The sequence below is a fragment of the Eriocheir sinensis genome, chromosome 24 (assembly GCF_024679095.1).
Source record: "Eriocheir sinensis breed Jianghai 21 chromosome 24, ASM2467909v1, whole genome shotgun sequence".
Taxonomy (NCBI): domain Eukaryota; kingdom Metazoa; phylum Arthropoda; class Malacostraca; order Decapoda; family Varunidae; genus Eriocheir; species Eriocheir sinensis.
In genome coordinates, this window is record NC_066532.1 from 17,441,631 (window position 1) to 17,456,485 (window position 14,855).

Below are 14,855 nucleotides of genomic sequence, written 5' to 3' on the forward strand. Positions count from 1 at the left end.
TCCTCTCTTATGTAAACAAAAAACAGTACAGGCTTCAGCATGGAAAAATATAAACGAGCTAGTAAACAATGTCACTAGTCTATCAAAGAGCAGAAATTTGTAGTTTTCTTATTATACAAAGGATTGTGACTACCTTCCCTTCCTCTCTCATGTAAATAGGGTTGCACCGATAAGCAGTTGGGCCGATTACCGATTACCGATTAATCGGTTGCCAATAATCGGCCGATACCGATTAATCGGCCGATTACTTTGAAATTGTAAATGAGATTAATATTAATATTATTACTGGAGTGGATACTGATATCACAAAGTTAGAGACATACCTCTACTCTCATGTTTACAACTTTGTTTACTGGGCAGCTGTCATCTTTTGTATGGAGAGCAAATACTTCTTGTAATTTGTTACTTATGATTTGGCAACATCCTGATTTTAATGTTAAAATTTGTCAGTTTTCTCGTTCTTGTGGTGATCGTACGTATATACAGATGCTACTAGAAATGATAGTGTACAGAGAGTTTATCAATCTCTCACGTCTTGTTCTGATTTACTGTGTTTTACACTGTGTTAGCTTAATTCTAATCTAAAAACACGCTTGTTCTAATTTTTCTATTAGTATACTATAAAATATGCAGAATGATTACGTATATATTAATTTGATTAAATAATAGCTTTGTGTAGCTACAATGATGAAAAAGTTACATAAATATTGTCCATCAATTAGGTAAAACTGAAAATGGTATGAGGGTATCATACGAACTCTGTAACAGAACGTGTCCAGTACCAGTACGGTGAACATCAATGACCACCGGCCAGTGTTGCGCTGTCTGCCATAATTATGGAATTCTGCCATAATTTGGCACGCGTTTGCCATCTGCCATACACTGTCTGCCATCTGCCATAGTTTTTGGGGAAAAAAAGTTCTTGAGTAGGTATTGATTCATGTTTGCCTAATGAAGGGGAAAGGAATGACCGCGAAATATATCTCTCAAATAATTAATGAATGAGTATATATAAAATATTTAAGAAACTGAGTTAATCAAGTTGCCATAATTACTGCCATAATTCAATATTAATGATAGTGTTATGTACATTGCACCATAAAAGAGAGAAAAAAATTTTGATAATCGGCCCGATTAATCGGCCGAAAGGCCGATTACCGATTAATCGGCAAAATGGCCGATAAGGCCGATTACCGATTACCTGCCGATTAATCGGTGCAACCCTACATGTAAACAAAAAACAATAGAGGCTTCAGCACAGACAAATATAAATGAGCTCGTAAATTGTGTCACTAGTCTATCAAAGAGCAGGAATTTGTAGTTTTCTTATTATACAAAGGATTGTGACTACCTTCCCTTCCCCTCTTATGTAAACAAAAAACAGTACAGGCTTCAGCACGGAAAAATATAAATGAGCTAGTAAACAATGTCACTAGTCGATCATAGAGCAGGAATTTGTAGTTTTCTTATTATACAAAGGATTGTGACTACCTTCCCTTCCTCTCTTATGTAAACAAAAAACAATAGAGGCTTCAGCACAGACAAATATAGATGAGCTAGTAAACAATGTCACTAGTCGATCATAGAGCAGGAATCGGTAGTTTTCTTATTATTAATTATACAAAGGATTGGGACTATCTTCCCTTCCTCTCTTATGCAAACAAAAAACAATACAGGCTTCAGCACAGACAAATATAAACAAGCTAGTAAACAATGTCACTAGTCTATCAAAGAGCAGGAATCAGTAGTTTTTCTAATATTACAAAGCTATCGACAACTACTTCTCCTTCCTCCTCTCATGTAAAAAAAAAATAAGACAGAGGCGCCAGCACATAACCTTGTAAACACACTAGTAAACAATGTCACTAGTCTGTCGAACATCAGGAATTAGTAGTTTTTCTTATGTTACAAAGCTATCGACAACTACTTCTCCTTCCTCCTCTCATGTAAAAAAAAAATAAGACAGAGGTGCCAGCACATAACCTTGTAAACACACTGGTAAACAATGTCACCAGTCTGTCGAACATCAGGAATCGGTAGTTTTTCTAATGTTACAAAGCTATCGACAACTACTTCTCCTTCCTCCTCTCGTGTAAAAAAAAAATAAGACAGAGGCGCCAGCACATAATCTTGTAAACACACTAGTAAACAATGTCACTAGTCTGTCGAACATCAGGAATTAGTAGTTTTTCTTATGTTACAAAGCTATCGACAACTACTTCTCCTTCCTCCTCTCGTGTAAAAAAAAAATAAGACAGACGAGCCAGCACATAACCTTGTAAACACACTAGTAAACAATGTCACCAGTCTGTCGAACATCAGGAATTAGTAGTTCTTCTTATGTTACAAAGGGTCGTTACAGCTTTTCCTTTCTCATCTCAAGTAAAAAAAAATAAGACAGACACCAGCACATAACCTTGTAAACAAACTAGTAAACAATATCATTACTAGTCTATTGAACAGCAGGAATCGGTAGTTTTCTTATGTTACAAAGGGTCGTTACAACTTTTCCTTTCTCGTCTCATGTAAAAAAAAATAAGACAAGAGGCGCCAGCACATAACCTTGTAAACAAACTAGTAACAATATCATTACTAGTCTATTGAACAGCAGGAATTGGTAGTTTTCTTATGTTACAAAGGGTCGTTACAACTTTTCCTTTCTCGTCTCATGTAAAAAATAATAAGACAGAGGCACCCAGCACATAACCTCGTAAACAAACTACTAAACAATGTCACTAGTCTGTCGAACATCAGGAATTAGTAGTTTTCTTATTAATAAACAAATGGAGCTGGCTACCTTTCCTTCCTCGTCTCATAAGGAATAAAAATGAAAATAAAGACTTTAGTACAGAAACATCTATAGCAAGTAAACAGTGTCATTAGCCTATCAAAGAACAGGAACCAGCAATCATCTTATTTTACAAAGGGTCTCATTCCTCCCCTCCTCACCTCTCTATGTAAAAAAAACAAAGGCTTCGACACGGACACATGTACACAAACTAGTAAATTATGTCACTAGCCTATCAAAGAGCAGGAATCAGTATTAGCCTTATGTTACAAAGGGTCTCAATACTCCCTCCCTGACCTCTCTATGTAAAAAATAAAAAATAATAAAAAATAAAAAAACAGCTTCAGCAGACACAAACAAAGTGAATCTCTGTGTCCTCCTTTCTTCCCTTCTCCCTTTCTTTCTTTCTTTTTCTTTCCTTCCTTCCTTTCTCCTTTCTCTCTTTCCTTCCTGCCTTCCTTTCCCCTTTCTCTCTTTCTTTCCTTCCTTCCTTCCTTTCTCTCTTTCTTGCTTTCCTTCCTTCCTTTCTTTCTTTCACTTTTCTATTTCTTGCTTTCCTTCCTTTCTCCTTTCTCTCTTTCTTGCTTTCCTTCCTTCCTTCCTTCCTTTCTCTTTTCTTGCTTTCCTTCCTTCCTTCCTTTCCCCTTTCTCTTTCTTTCCTTTATCTCTTTCTTCCTTCTTTCCTTCCTTTCTCCTTTCTTTCTTTCCTTCCTTCCTTTCTCATTTCCTTCATTCCTTCCTTTCATTCTTTCCTTCCTTTCTCCTTTCTCTCTTTCTTCCTTCCCCCTTTCTCTTTCTTCCTCTCCTTCCTTCCTTCCTTTCTCATCCTCCTCCTCTTCCTCCTTCTCATTCCGAATTTGTGACCCTTGGAAATACTTGACATGATAGCCTGAAACATCTGACAATACAGGCCTGAGACGCAGCAACGAGGGGTCAAGTATACTGTATAAATATATATATACAAGAAACAATATACAAGAGGGAAAGGCGCAAGTTATAAGCCATGAACCGAGACACCTTTCAATACGGATACATAAGGAACATACATACAGAACACAAGGAAACAAAGGCACATCTGATGGGAGTATAAACGACACGACTTTCTGCGCAAATCAATAGAGGAAAGAAAAAAAAAAGGTCATCTATTCAGATCATAAATAAGAGAAATTGCTACAAAAATAGGGATGTTCGATTGACTTTTATATGGACTAATTAGAAGAAAAGAAAATGCTAGAATGAGAGTATAAGCGACATAACTTTCTGTATAAATCCATAGAGAAAACCAGGAAAATAAAAAGGGTCTATTTGGAGCATAAATAAGAGGAATGATTACAAAAATAGGCTATGTTCACTGATGACTGGACTAATTAGACAAAAAAAGGCTTAAATGAGTATAAACGACATAACATTCTGCGCAAATCCATAGAGGAAACAATGAAAAAATAAGGCTTGTCAATTCAGAGCGTAAACAAGAGAAATACTGTTACAAAAATAGGCTATGTTCGCTGCTGTGTATAGACAAATTACTATGCACAAAATTAAAAGAAAAAAATGCTAGGCGGAGAGTATAAACGACATATTATTCTGCGCAAAATCCATAGAGGAAACAATGAAAAAATAAGGCTTGTTGATTCAGAGCATAAATAAGAGAAATACTGTTACAAAAATAGGCTATGTTTGCTGAAGTGTATAGACAAATTAATATGCACAAGATTAGAAGAACAAATGCTAGGAGGAGAGTATAAACGACACAACTTTCTGCGTAAATACATAGAGAAAACAAGGGGAAAAAAGGCTCGTCTACTCTGAGCATAAATAAGACAGATCATAAGACAAAAATTCAAATAAAATGCTTGGCTTGTCAACTCGAGAGCATAAATAATACAAATAATGCAACAAAAATGAGAAAAAAATAACTGATAGGCTTGTCTATTCAGAGGATAAATAAATTGCTACAAAAATTAAATAAAAAATACTTGGCTTGTATATTTGGATCGTAAATAAGATGAACTGATACACAATTAGGAAAAAATAATGCTAGGCTTGTTGATTCCGAGGATAAATAAGATACCTTGCAACAAACATCAGAAAAAAATGCTAGGCTATCTGTTTGGAGCATAAATTAGAGAGTGCTACAAAAATAAGAAGAAAAGAATGCAAGGCTATCTGTTTGGAGCATAAATTGGACAGTACTGCAAAAATAATTAGAAAAGAATGCAAGGCTATCTGTTTGGAGCATAAATTGGACAGTACTACAAAAATAATTAGAAAAGAATGCAAGGCTATCTGTTTGGAGCATAAATTGGACAGTGCTACAAAAATAATTAGAAAAGAATGCAAGGCTATCTGTTTGGAGCATAAATTGGACAGTGCTACAAAAATAATTAGAAAAGAATGCAAGGCTATCTGTTTGGAGCATACACTAGACATTGCTGCAAAAATAATTAGAAAAGAATGCAAGGCTATCTGTTTGGAGCATAAATTGGACAGTGCTGCAAAAATAATTAGAAAAGAATGCAAGGCTATCTGTTTGGAGCATAAATTGGACAGTGCTACAAAAATAATTAGAAAAGAATGCAAGGCTATCTGTTTGGAGCATAAATTGGACAGTGCTGCAAAAATAATTAGAAAAGAATGCAAGGCTATCTGTTTGGAGCATACATTAGACAGTGCTGCAAAAATAATTAGAAAAGAATGCAAGGCTATCTGTTTGGAGCATAAATTAGACAGTGCTGCAAAAATAATTTGAAAAGAATGCAAGGCTATCTGTTTGGAGCATACACTAGACATTGCTGCAAAAATAATTAGAAAAGAATGCAAGGCTATCTGTTTGGAGCATAAATTGGACAGTGCTACAAAAATAAGAAAAGAATGCAAGCCTATCTGTTTGGAGCATACACTAGACATTGCTGCAAAAATAAGAAAAGAATGCAAGGCTATCTGTTTGGAGCATACACTAGACAATGCTACAAAAAAATACAAAAAAATCAGAAAAAAATTATGCTAGGCTATCTGTTTGGAGCATAAATTAGACAGCACTGCAAAAAATCCCCCCAAAATAATACTAGGCTATCTATTTGGAGCATAAATTAGACAGTGCTGCAAAAACTCAGAAAAAAGAATGCAAGGCTATCCGTTTGGAGCATAAATTACAGAGCTATGAAAATGGAAAAAAAAAAAAAAATACAAGGCTATCAGAGAATAAATTGGACATTGCTACGAAAATGGGGAAAAAAATGCTAGGCTATCTGGAGCATAAATTAGTGATACAAAAATGGAAAAAAATAAAATGCTAGGCTATCTGTTTGGACCATAAATAAGATAGTGCTACAAATAATAATAATAATAATAATAATAATAATAATAATAATAATAATAATAATAATAATAATAAAAATAATAATAAAAATATGCTTGTCTTTTCAGAGCGTAAATAACACAAATTGCAAGAAAGATTAAGGAAAAACAATGCTAGGCTTCTCTTTTCACAGCATAAATAACACAAATTGCAAGGAAAATTAAGGAAAAACAGGATAAATAACACAAATTGCAAGGAAAATTAAGGAAAAAATAAGGCCAGGCTTCTCTATTCACAGCATAAATAACACAAATTGCAAGGAAAATTAAGGAAAAAATAAGGCCAGGCTTCTCTATTCACAGCATAAATAACACAAATTGCAAGGAAAATTAAGGAAAATCAATGCTAGCTTTCTCTATTCACAGCATAAATAACACAAATTGCAAGGAAATTTAAGGAAAAACAATGCTAGGCTTCTCTATTCACAGCATAAATAACACAAATTGCAAGGAAAATTAAGGAAAATCAATGCTAGCTTTCTCTATTCACAGCATAAATAACACAAATTGCAAGGAAATTTAAGGAAAAACAATGCTAGGCTTCTCTATTCACAGCATAAAAAACACAAATTGCAAGGAAAATTAAGGAAAATACAATGCTAGGCTTCTCTATTCACAGCATAAATAACACGAATTGCAAGGAAAATTAAGGAAAATACAATGCTAGGCTTCTCTATTCACAGCATAAATAACACGAATTGCAAGGAAAATTAAGGAAAATACAATGCTAGGCTTCTCTATTCAATGCATAAACAACACGAATTGGGACACGGAATTAGCTTATGTTCGTTAGTCTGTATGTCAAGAATTTTAGGTTAGTTTTCGAGACAAGAACAAGAATAACATGAGAAAAAAGGAACGGAAGGAGAAGAAAAAGACGAAAATAAGAAGAAAAAGGAAAAAAGAAGAAGAGAAAAAAGAAAGAAGAAGAAGAAAAAGATGAAAACAAGAAGAAAAAGGAAAGAATAACAAGAGGAAAAAGGAACGGAAATGAAAAATAAAACAAAAAATGAAAAAAGAAGAAAACTGAACACCATCGCAGAATCTAAAAAAAAATAAGGTCGAGAATATTTACGTGACCTTTCCCAAACAAAAAATAAGAGAAAAAAAGGGAAAAAAGAAAAGAAAAAAGAAGAAACAAAGAAGAAAGAAAAAAACAAACATCATCACAGAATCTATACAACAATAAGGTCGGGAATATTCGGCTGACCTTTCCAGAACAAAAACAAGAAGAGGAGAAAAAGGAGCAAAAGAGAAAAATGAGAACAAAAAGAAAGTTACACACCATTGAAGAATCTATACAATAAGGTCAGGAATATTCAGCTGACCTTTCCGAAACAAAAACAAAAGAAAAAAAGCATCAAAAGGAAAAAGGAGGGAAGAAAAAGATGAAAACAAGAAGAAAACCAAAAAAGAAGGAAAACTACACCCCATCGAAGAATCTATACAGCAATAAGGTCAAGAACTTTCAGGCGACCTTTCCGGAACAAAAACAAGAAAAAAAAAGGCAAAAATAGAGAAATACAAACAAACAAAAGGAAGAAGAATAAAAGAAATACACCATCAGAGCATCTATACAACAATAAGGTCAAGAATATTTGGATGACCTTTCCAGAACAAGAGCATGAATGAGAGAAAAAGAGGAGAAAAAAAGACAAAAACAAGAAGAGAAACAAAAAAGAAGAAAGAAAACTACACACCATCCAAGAATCTATACAATAATAAGGTCGGGAACATTCAGGCGACCTTTCCGGAACAAAAAACAAGAGAAAAAAAAAAGATCAACATGAAATAGAAGGGAAAAAAAGACGAAAAGAAGAAAAACAAAAATAATAAAAGAAAATCGACACATCATCACAGAATCTATACAACAATAAGGTCGGGAACATTCAGGCGACCTTTCCGGAACAAAAAACAAGAGAAAAAAAAGATCAACATGAAATAGAAGGGAAAAAAAGACGAAAACAAGAAGAAAAACAAAAATAATAAAAGAAAATCGACACATCATCACAGAATCTATACAACAATAAGGTCGGGAACATTCAGGCGACCTTTCCAAAGCCTCCTTACTTAAGTACAGCCTTGAAGATAAGTCTGGGCTCCACCATGTCTCGCCAATCCAACTCCTGAACCACCATGTCAGCCTTCCTCTTAGGGTCTTCTGGTGACCTCATCGCTGTGAACGGAAGACGAGGGAAAACGAACACATTACCTTCTTCTTCCTACATACATTAAAGGAGAGTTTCAAAGGAAGAGAAGAGTAAAGTAACCCATTTTTCTCTTCCTATAAAGTGAGGGAGAGTAAACTAACCTTCCTCTCTCTTCCTAAACTAACCCTAAACTTGCCTCTTCCTTCCCCTCTTCCCATATACATTAAAGGAGAGTTTGTAAGGAAGAGTAAAGTAACCCATTTTTCTCTTCCTATAAAGTGAGGGAGAGTAAACTAACCTTCCCCTCTTCCTAAACTAACCCTAAACTAGCCTCTTCCTTCCCCTCTTCCTATACAGTAAATAAGAGTTTGTAAGGAAGAGAAGAGTACAGTAACCCATTCTCCTCTTCCTATAAAGTGAGGGAGAGTAAACTAACCTTCCTCTCTCTTCCTAAACTAACCCTAAACTAGCCTCTTCCTTCCCCTCTTCCTATACAGTAAATAAGAGTTTGTAAGGAAGAGAAGAGTACAGTAATCCATTCTCCTCTTCCTATAAAGTGAGGGAGAGTAAACTAACCTTCCTCTCTCTTCCTAAACTAACCCTAAACTAGCCTCTTCCTTCCCCTCTTCCCATATACATTAAAGGAGAGTTTGTAAGGAAGAGCACAGTAACCCATTCTTCTCTTCCTATAAAGTGAGGGAGAGTAAACTAACCTTCCCCTCTCTTCCTAAACTAACCCTAAACTAGCCTCTTCCTTCCCCTCTTCCTATACAGTAAATAAGAGTTTGACAGGAAGAGCACAGTAACCCATTCTCCTCTTCCTATAAAGTGAGGGAGAGTAAACTAACCTTCCTCTCTCTTCCTAAACCAACCCTAAACTAGCCTCTTCCTTCCCCTCTTCCTATACAGTAAATAAGAGTTTGACAGGAAGAGAAGAGCACAGTAACCCATTCTTCTCTTCCTATAAAGTGAGGGAGAGTAAACTAACCTTCCCCTCTCTTCCTAAACTAACCCTAAACTAGCCTCTTCCTTCCCCTCTTCCTATACAGTAAATAAGAGTTTGACAGGAAGAGAAGAGTACAGTAACCCATTCTCCTCTTCCTATAAAGTGAGGGAGAGTAAACTAACCTTCCCCTCTTCCTAAACTAACCCTAAACTTGCCTCTTCCTTCCCCTCTTCCTATACAGTAAATAAGAGTTTGACAGGAAGAGAAGAGCACAGTAACCCATTCTCCTCTTCCTATAAAGTGAGGGAGAGTAAACTAACCTTCCTCTCTCTTCCTAAACCAACCCTAAACTAGCCTCTTCCTTCCCCTCTTCCTATACAGTAAATAAGAGTTTGCAAGGAAGAGAAGAGTACAGTAATCCATTCTTCTCTTCCTATAAAGTGAAGGAGAGTAAACTAACCTTTCTCTCTCTTCTTAACCCGGTAGCAGTGACGGGCCAAATTTGTGGCTTTACCGTGTAGCAGCGAGAGGCCAAATTTGTGGCTTTACCGTGTAGCAGCGATGGGCCAAAGTTGTGGCTTTACCATGTAGCAGCGATGGGCCAAATTTGTGGCTTTACCATGTAGCAGCGATGGGCCAAATTTGTGGCTTTACCGTGTAGCAGCGACAGGCCAAATGTATGCCATGATATAACCCCCCAAAATAGATGATGCATAAACTGATCACAAATGCTTTGATATATATTATGAAACGGTCTGTGTGAGTGTTTTTTTTTCTCATTTTTCTCGCTTAGAGGGACCATTAAGAAACATGATCCCCGCTGCTACCGGGTTAAACAAAGAAAAAAAGAAAATGAAAGCTGACGACAACTCTGCCTTTTCCCCTCAAAAGAAGAAGTAATGGAGTATCTAAAGACATACTCAAGTCTCATACTCACCCTCGAACTTGAGCTTGATGAGTATGCCCTCGACAGCAAGCACAGTGGCCACCTGGTAGTTTGAGAGTGCCAGCCCAAAGCCTTCCAGCACCACCGTCTTCAGGGCTATGCAGTCACCAACCTCCGGGGGCGACGTCATCACGGGGAAGACCTGAAACTTTTTGTTGATGGCCTCATTCTCGCTGCCCTGAGGAACGGAGAGGTTTTATTTGTTGATTATTTTATTATTATTTTTATTTATTTATTTATTTGAGGTAATGGAGACAGCTCGAGGACTTTTTTTCTAGTGAGCTTTTTTGTTTTTATTTATTTTTGCCCTTGAGCTGCTTCCCTTACTTTTATATAAAATGGAAATAAAAATAAAGAAATATATGAACCAAGAAAAGACAAAAAAAAGACTGCTAATCGCTGCTCCGTCAAAAGCAAACAGGAGTAGTCACGTGATTCTCTTTTTACTAATGGTATAAAGTTTCTCAGTCTTGTTTTTTTAAGTAAACTAAGGTGTCGTTCGGTGAAGGAAAGAGGAATGGCAGTGTATATTTTTTTGCTGTTGGATTACGTTTCTTTTTCTTACTTTTCTATGTAAGCTAAGGTTTTGTTAATGGCCTGACCCTCACAGTCCTCTAATTCTTATCTTTAACCTGTGTGCTTCAGTATGGCCATTTCTGTCCAACCATGTTTAGTGTCATTGGGTCCATGCAGCCTGTGGTGTCTGTCCAATGCACATGACCCCAAATTTAAGTAAACTGGAGGCCAAGGTTACATGTGGCATTTGTTAAGTCACTCCCTGGTCAGTTGACAGCAGAAGCATCAGGGCTGACACAAAATGGAATTATTATGTGATTTCTGTCCAATCATCTTTAGTGTCACTGGGTCAATACAGCCTGTGGTGTTGACTACTTTGTGGAGAAAAAAAAAGTGGCTGCATGGGTATGAGAGGAACACACTAATGCATACCCACACTGTTTTGATGCCCTCATATTCATTACCTATTTAGCCGTCTCTCAGCCACTCACCAGACTCAAGTTAGCCAAAGTGGACTGGACGAGATATCACATCAGTCCTCACAGGTACACAACACCTAACTTTGCTTATATTCTAGTATTTCTTGCTTATCCATTAAAACTTAAATATCATAATTCTTACAAGGCTTACCATATGTGCATACTAAACTAACAAACAAAGACACAAACACACAAAAGAGAATGATAATAATGATATAAGGAAATTCTGTTTTGTAAATACTAAGAAACAAAATTGTCTTTGTTGGAGGTACACAGTTTAGGGAATCATATAAGCAAATACCAAAAATAAGGGAACAAGATGCAAGACCCATTCCTGTATAAATATAAATGTATAAGGACAAATAAATAAAACACACATACACACACACACAAGTATCCCCCCATATACTTCAGCGACTGGAGGCTTTACTGCTTTGCCAATTCACAACATCCACAAAAACAAACACTACCTGACATCCACAAATTACACCTGACTTAAAAAACTTTCAAGCTTGGTGACACACAGTAAAATCCCAGAAGCCAAACTATATGGAGGGACTCGGATTGCGTGCTTAGTGATAGAGGGTGTGGCTTACCTGGGGTGCTAGGGCCGAGGAGAGCAGGGCTGACGCTGACCAAAGGCAGGAGGCAGCTCGGACCCAACCCAGTGTGGTGGCTTTGCTCCCTTACGCTCTAGTCAGTGCCTGCCGCTGTGCTAGTCTACCCCATTGAGCCAGAGGTGTGAGTTTGAGCTTGTGTGACGGAGGATTTTGGGATTACGTTTTATTATTTATGTCTCGTTTTTGTATTTTGAAGCTTACGTGACAATTGTTTGGGTTCAGGACGATTTTTTTTTCTTTTTTTAGGTTACGTTCTATTGTTTTGAAGTCTCGTGGTGATTTGTCTTTGTATTTTGAAGCTTACGTGACAATTGTTTGGGTTCAGGACGATTTTTTTTCTTTTTTTTAGGTAACGTTCAATTGTTTTTAAGTCTCGTGGTGATTTGTCTTTGTATTTTGAAGCTTACGAGACAATTGTTTGGGTTCAGGACGAATTTTTTTCTTTTTTTTAGGTAACGTTCTATTGTTTTTAAGTCTCGTGGTGATTTGTCTTTGTATTTTGAAGCTTACGAGACAATTGTTTGGGTTCAGGACGATTTTTTTTTTTCTTTTCTTTAGGTCACGTTGTATTGTTTTGAAGTCTCGTGGTGATTTGTCTTTGTATTTTGAAGCTTACGTGACAATTGTTTGGGTTCAGGACGATTTTTTTTTCTTTTTTTTAGGTTACGTTCTATTGTTTTTAAGTCTCGTGGTGATTTGTCTTTGTATTTTGAAGCTTATGTGACAACTGTTCGGGTTCAGCATGAGTTTTTTTAATGTTTTTTTAGGGTATGTTCTATTTTTCCATCAATTAGTGATGATTTGTCTTTGTAAACTGAAGCTTCCATGACCACATTTTCAATTTAGCATGAGTTTCTTCTGACTCTTAATCTTGTGGTTAGACATTCATGGTTTTCCAGGATGTCTTAAACACTTTTCAACATATATATCCATCTAGCTAGGCATATTTGAGGTTTTATCACACTATTCTCATGTCTGTGCTTCTGCTATTGTGTCTAGTTAGCACAGTCGGCCAAAAGAGTATCAAACACTCATGAGTCAGCTGAACAGAACTTAAGTGAAAGCTATAGACATGGTGTTATGCTGTGGGTGGACTGCAGCCATCTGTACCCACCTAATTAACACAGCAGTAAGCCTTTAAATTTCACTCAAACTCTATTCAATTGTTCCATGGGTGTTTGATATCTTATTTCCAAACTGTACATGATCAGACTTCTTTGCAATTCATCTCAGTGCTTGTTTATCTTCCGGCAACTTCTTTGTTTGTCTTCTCTGCTCTTAATGCTTTGTGAATGTTATCGTAAGTCATGTCACACTCGCCTCACACGCTCTCCTTCGCCCTGATCACACACCTCAACCGTCCCCTCAAAGTTGAAATAAAATCCTCTACAGTTTGGCTTTGGGATTTTACTGAAGATCTTTACTGAACTACATTGTACAGAGTGATACGACACCTGGAGGAGTACAAACACCACCCTCGTATGATGCTGTATTCACCTCCAAGTGTTAGTTAGACATCCACCACACAGCACCACTGGACACAACGCTGACACACACCAACCAGGGATACGACGCTGCTTGTGGCATGTAGAGGCACTGCCGTAACATGGGGACACACACCCACACACACACTCACAGTATCACCACACATACATGGGGTTGGCCAGCACCTCTTCACACCCTTCTCAGACAGGCAGTGCTGGTTTTAGTGGCATGTAGAGGCACTGCCGAGACGTACATGGGGACACACACCCATACCCACACACACTTACAAACTCACACACACATACATGGGGTTGGCCAGCACCTCTACGCACCCTTCTCAGACAGGCAGTGCTGGTTCTAGTGGGATGTAGAGGCACTGCCGAGATGTACATGGGGACACACACCCACACACACACACTCACAGTCTCACATACACAGGGTTGGTCAATGCCTCTCCACACCCTTCTCAGACAGGCAGTGCTGGTTCTAGGTCTCTCTCAGCCCTCACCAGGATAGACTCAAGGCCCTATAGTGCGTCCTGAGGTGTATTTAAAAAGGTCACAATACAGGACAATGAAGGTGGGTTGCTTAATCTGCCTGGTGGAGATTCTATAGTAAAGAGTTCACGGCTGAGTGGGTTATATTTTCCAGCAATGAATGTTCAAGGGTCACTGTGTACAAATGAGCCACAAGCAGCTTCTTGGATTGCTTGTACCTAGAACCAGCACTGCAGACAAGCCTTCCATTAATACATGTTTAGATAATTGTGTATAAGTTAAATCATGGAGGTAGAATTGGTGGAGTCGACATCAGCCAAATCAACCCCTTGACTGTGGATTTCCTACAAGAAGACATCACCAAGCTACAGGAATGGAACAAAAAGTGGATGATACTATTCAATGAAGAAAAATGTAAAATCCTGCACCTTGGGAGGGGATATCCAGCACACCAATACCACATGGGAAACACTCCACTATCCACCACAGAGGCAGAGAAAGACCTGGGAATACATGTTACCAGGCTACCAGTGAAAGCCAAATCCGTGCCAGTTGCAGCGGACGGGTTAAGTGAATCTACCCGAGCTGTCATTTTTACGGCCAGGTGTCAGGTGTTGTCAGGTCAGGCTCACTCTTAATGGGCTCGGCCAGGCTCGCCCACCCCCATCTTTTGGCCGTAAATTTGACAGTTTGATGGCTTCACCTCGATGGATGGGATTAGCGGGCCGTGTCGAATCCACCAATTCTACCTCCATGGGTTAAATGCATTGATGTTATCCAAGCGAATGATGGAAGTTGTGTCACTGCGATGTTACTGTAAAATTCATGCAGCGGAAATGGTTGACCGATGCACGAATGGAAGTTTTTAGCCTGAGAAAACAATACGGCAATCTTCCAGCACCAGGGATTGATGAACGGACAAACACACACACACACACAAATGTACTGAGGAAAACAGGGGAAATGATGGATAGTGGAATGGGACAGGATGAGCGGAGAGACACCTCACCACCTCACGTGAATGATCATTTTCCTGCCATAACGGAAACATCACAAACGGCAGAACATGTA

General features: G+C 37.7%; 1 protein-coding gene and 3 long non-coding RNA genes across 5 annotated transcripts in view; 1 reads left to right on the forward strand and 3 right to left on the reverse strand.

The window, feature by feature from the left end:
* Positions 1–3,438, reverse strand: LOC127002988 (uncharacterized). 2 transcript variants are annotated; one of them, XR_007756799.1, is made up of 4 exons: positions 2,276–3,438; positions 1,492–1,837; positions 1,223–1,351; positions 1–144 (listed from the first exon to the last, which is right to left on the reverse strand). It is a non-coding gene; the product is annotated as an uncharacterized LOC127002988 (long non-coding RNA). The 2 variants fall into 2 exon arrangements; XR_007756798.1 differs by lacking the exon at positions 2,276–3,438 and having other exon boundaries at positions 1,492–1,950.
* Positions 3,438–8,205, forward strand: LOC127002991 (uncharacterized). The gene is made up of 2 exons (XR_007756802.1): positions 3,438–7,871; positions 8,024–8,205. It is a non-coding gene; the product is annotated as an uncharacterized LOC127002991 (long non-coding RNA).
* The window catches only part of LOC127002976 (serine/arginine repetitive matrix protein 2-like), a 27,557-nt gene continuing 20,738 nt past the window's right edge, over positions 8,037–14,855 (reverse strand). Inside the window, exons 4-5 of the mRNA XM_050869294.1 lie at positions 10,179–10,365; positions 8,037–8,321 (exon numbers count right to left, since the gene is read on the reverse strand). Coding sequence (XP_050725251.1) covers positions 8,212–8,321; positions 10,179–10,365 — 297 coding nt within the window. The 3' untranslated portion in view covers positions 8,037–8,211. The remainder of the gene's footprint in view (positions 8,322–10,178; positions 10,366–14,855) is intronic.
* The window catches only part of LOC127002989 (uncharacterized), a 4,193-nt gene continuing 2,531 nt past the window's right edge, over positions 13,194–14,855 (reverse strand). The window contains exon 2 of the long non-coding RNA XR_007756800.1: positions 13,194–14,788. This is a non-coding gene — a long non-coding RNA (uncharacterized LOC127002989). The remainder of the gene's footprint in view (positions 14,789–14,855) is intronic.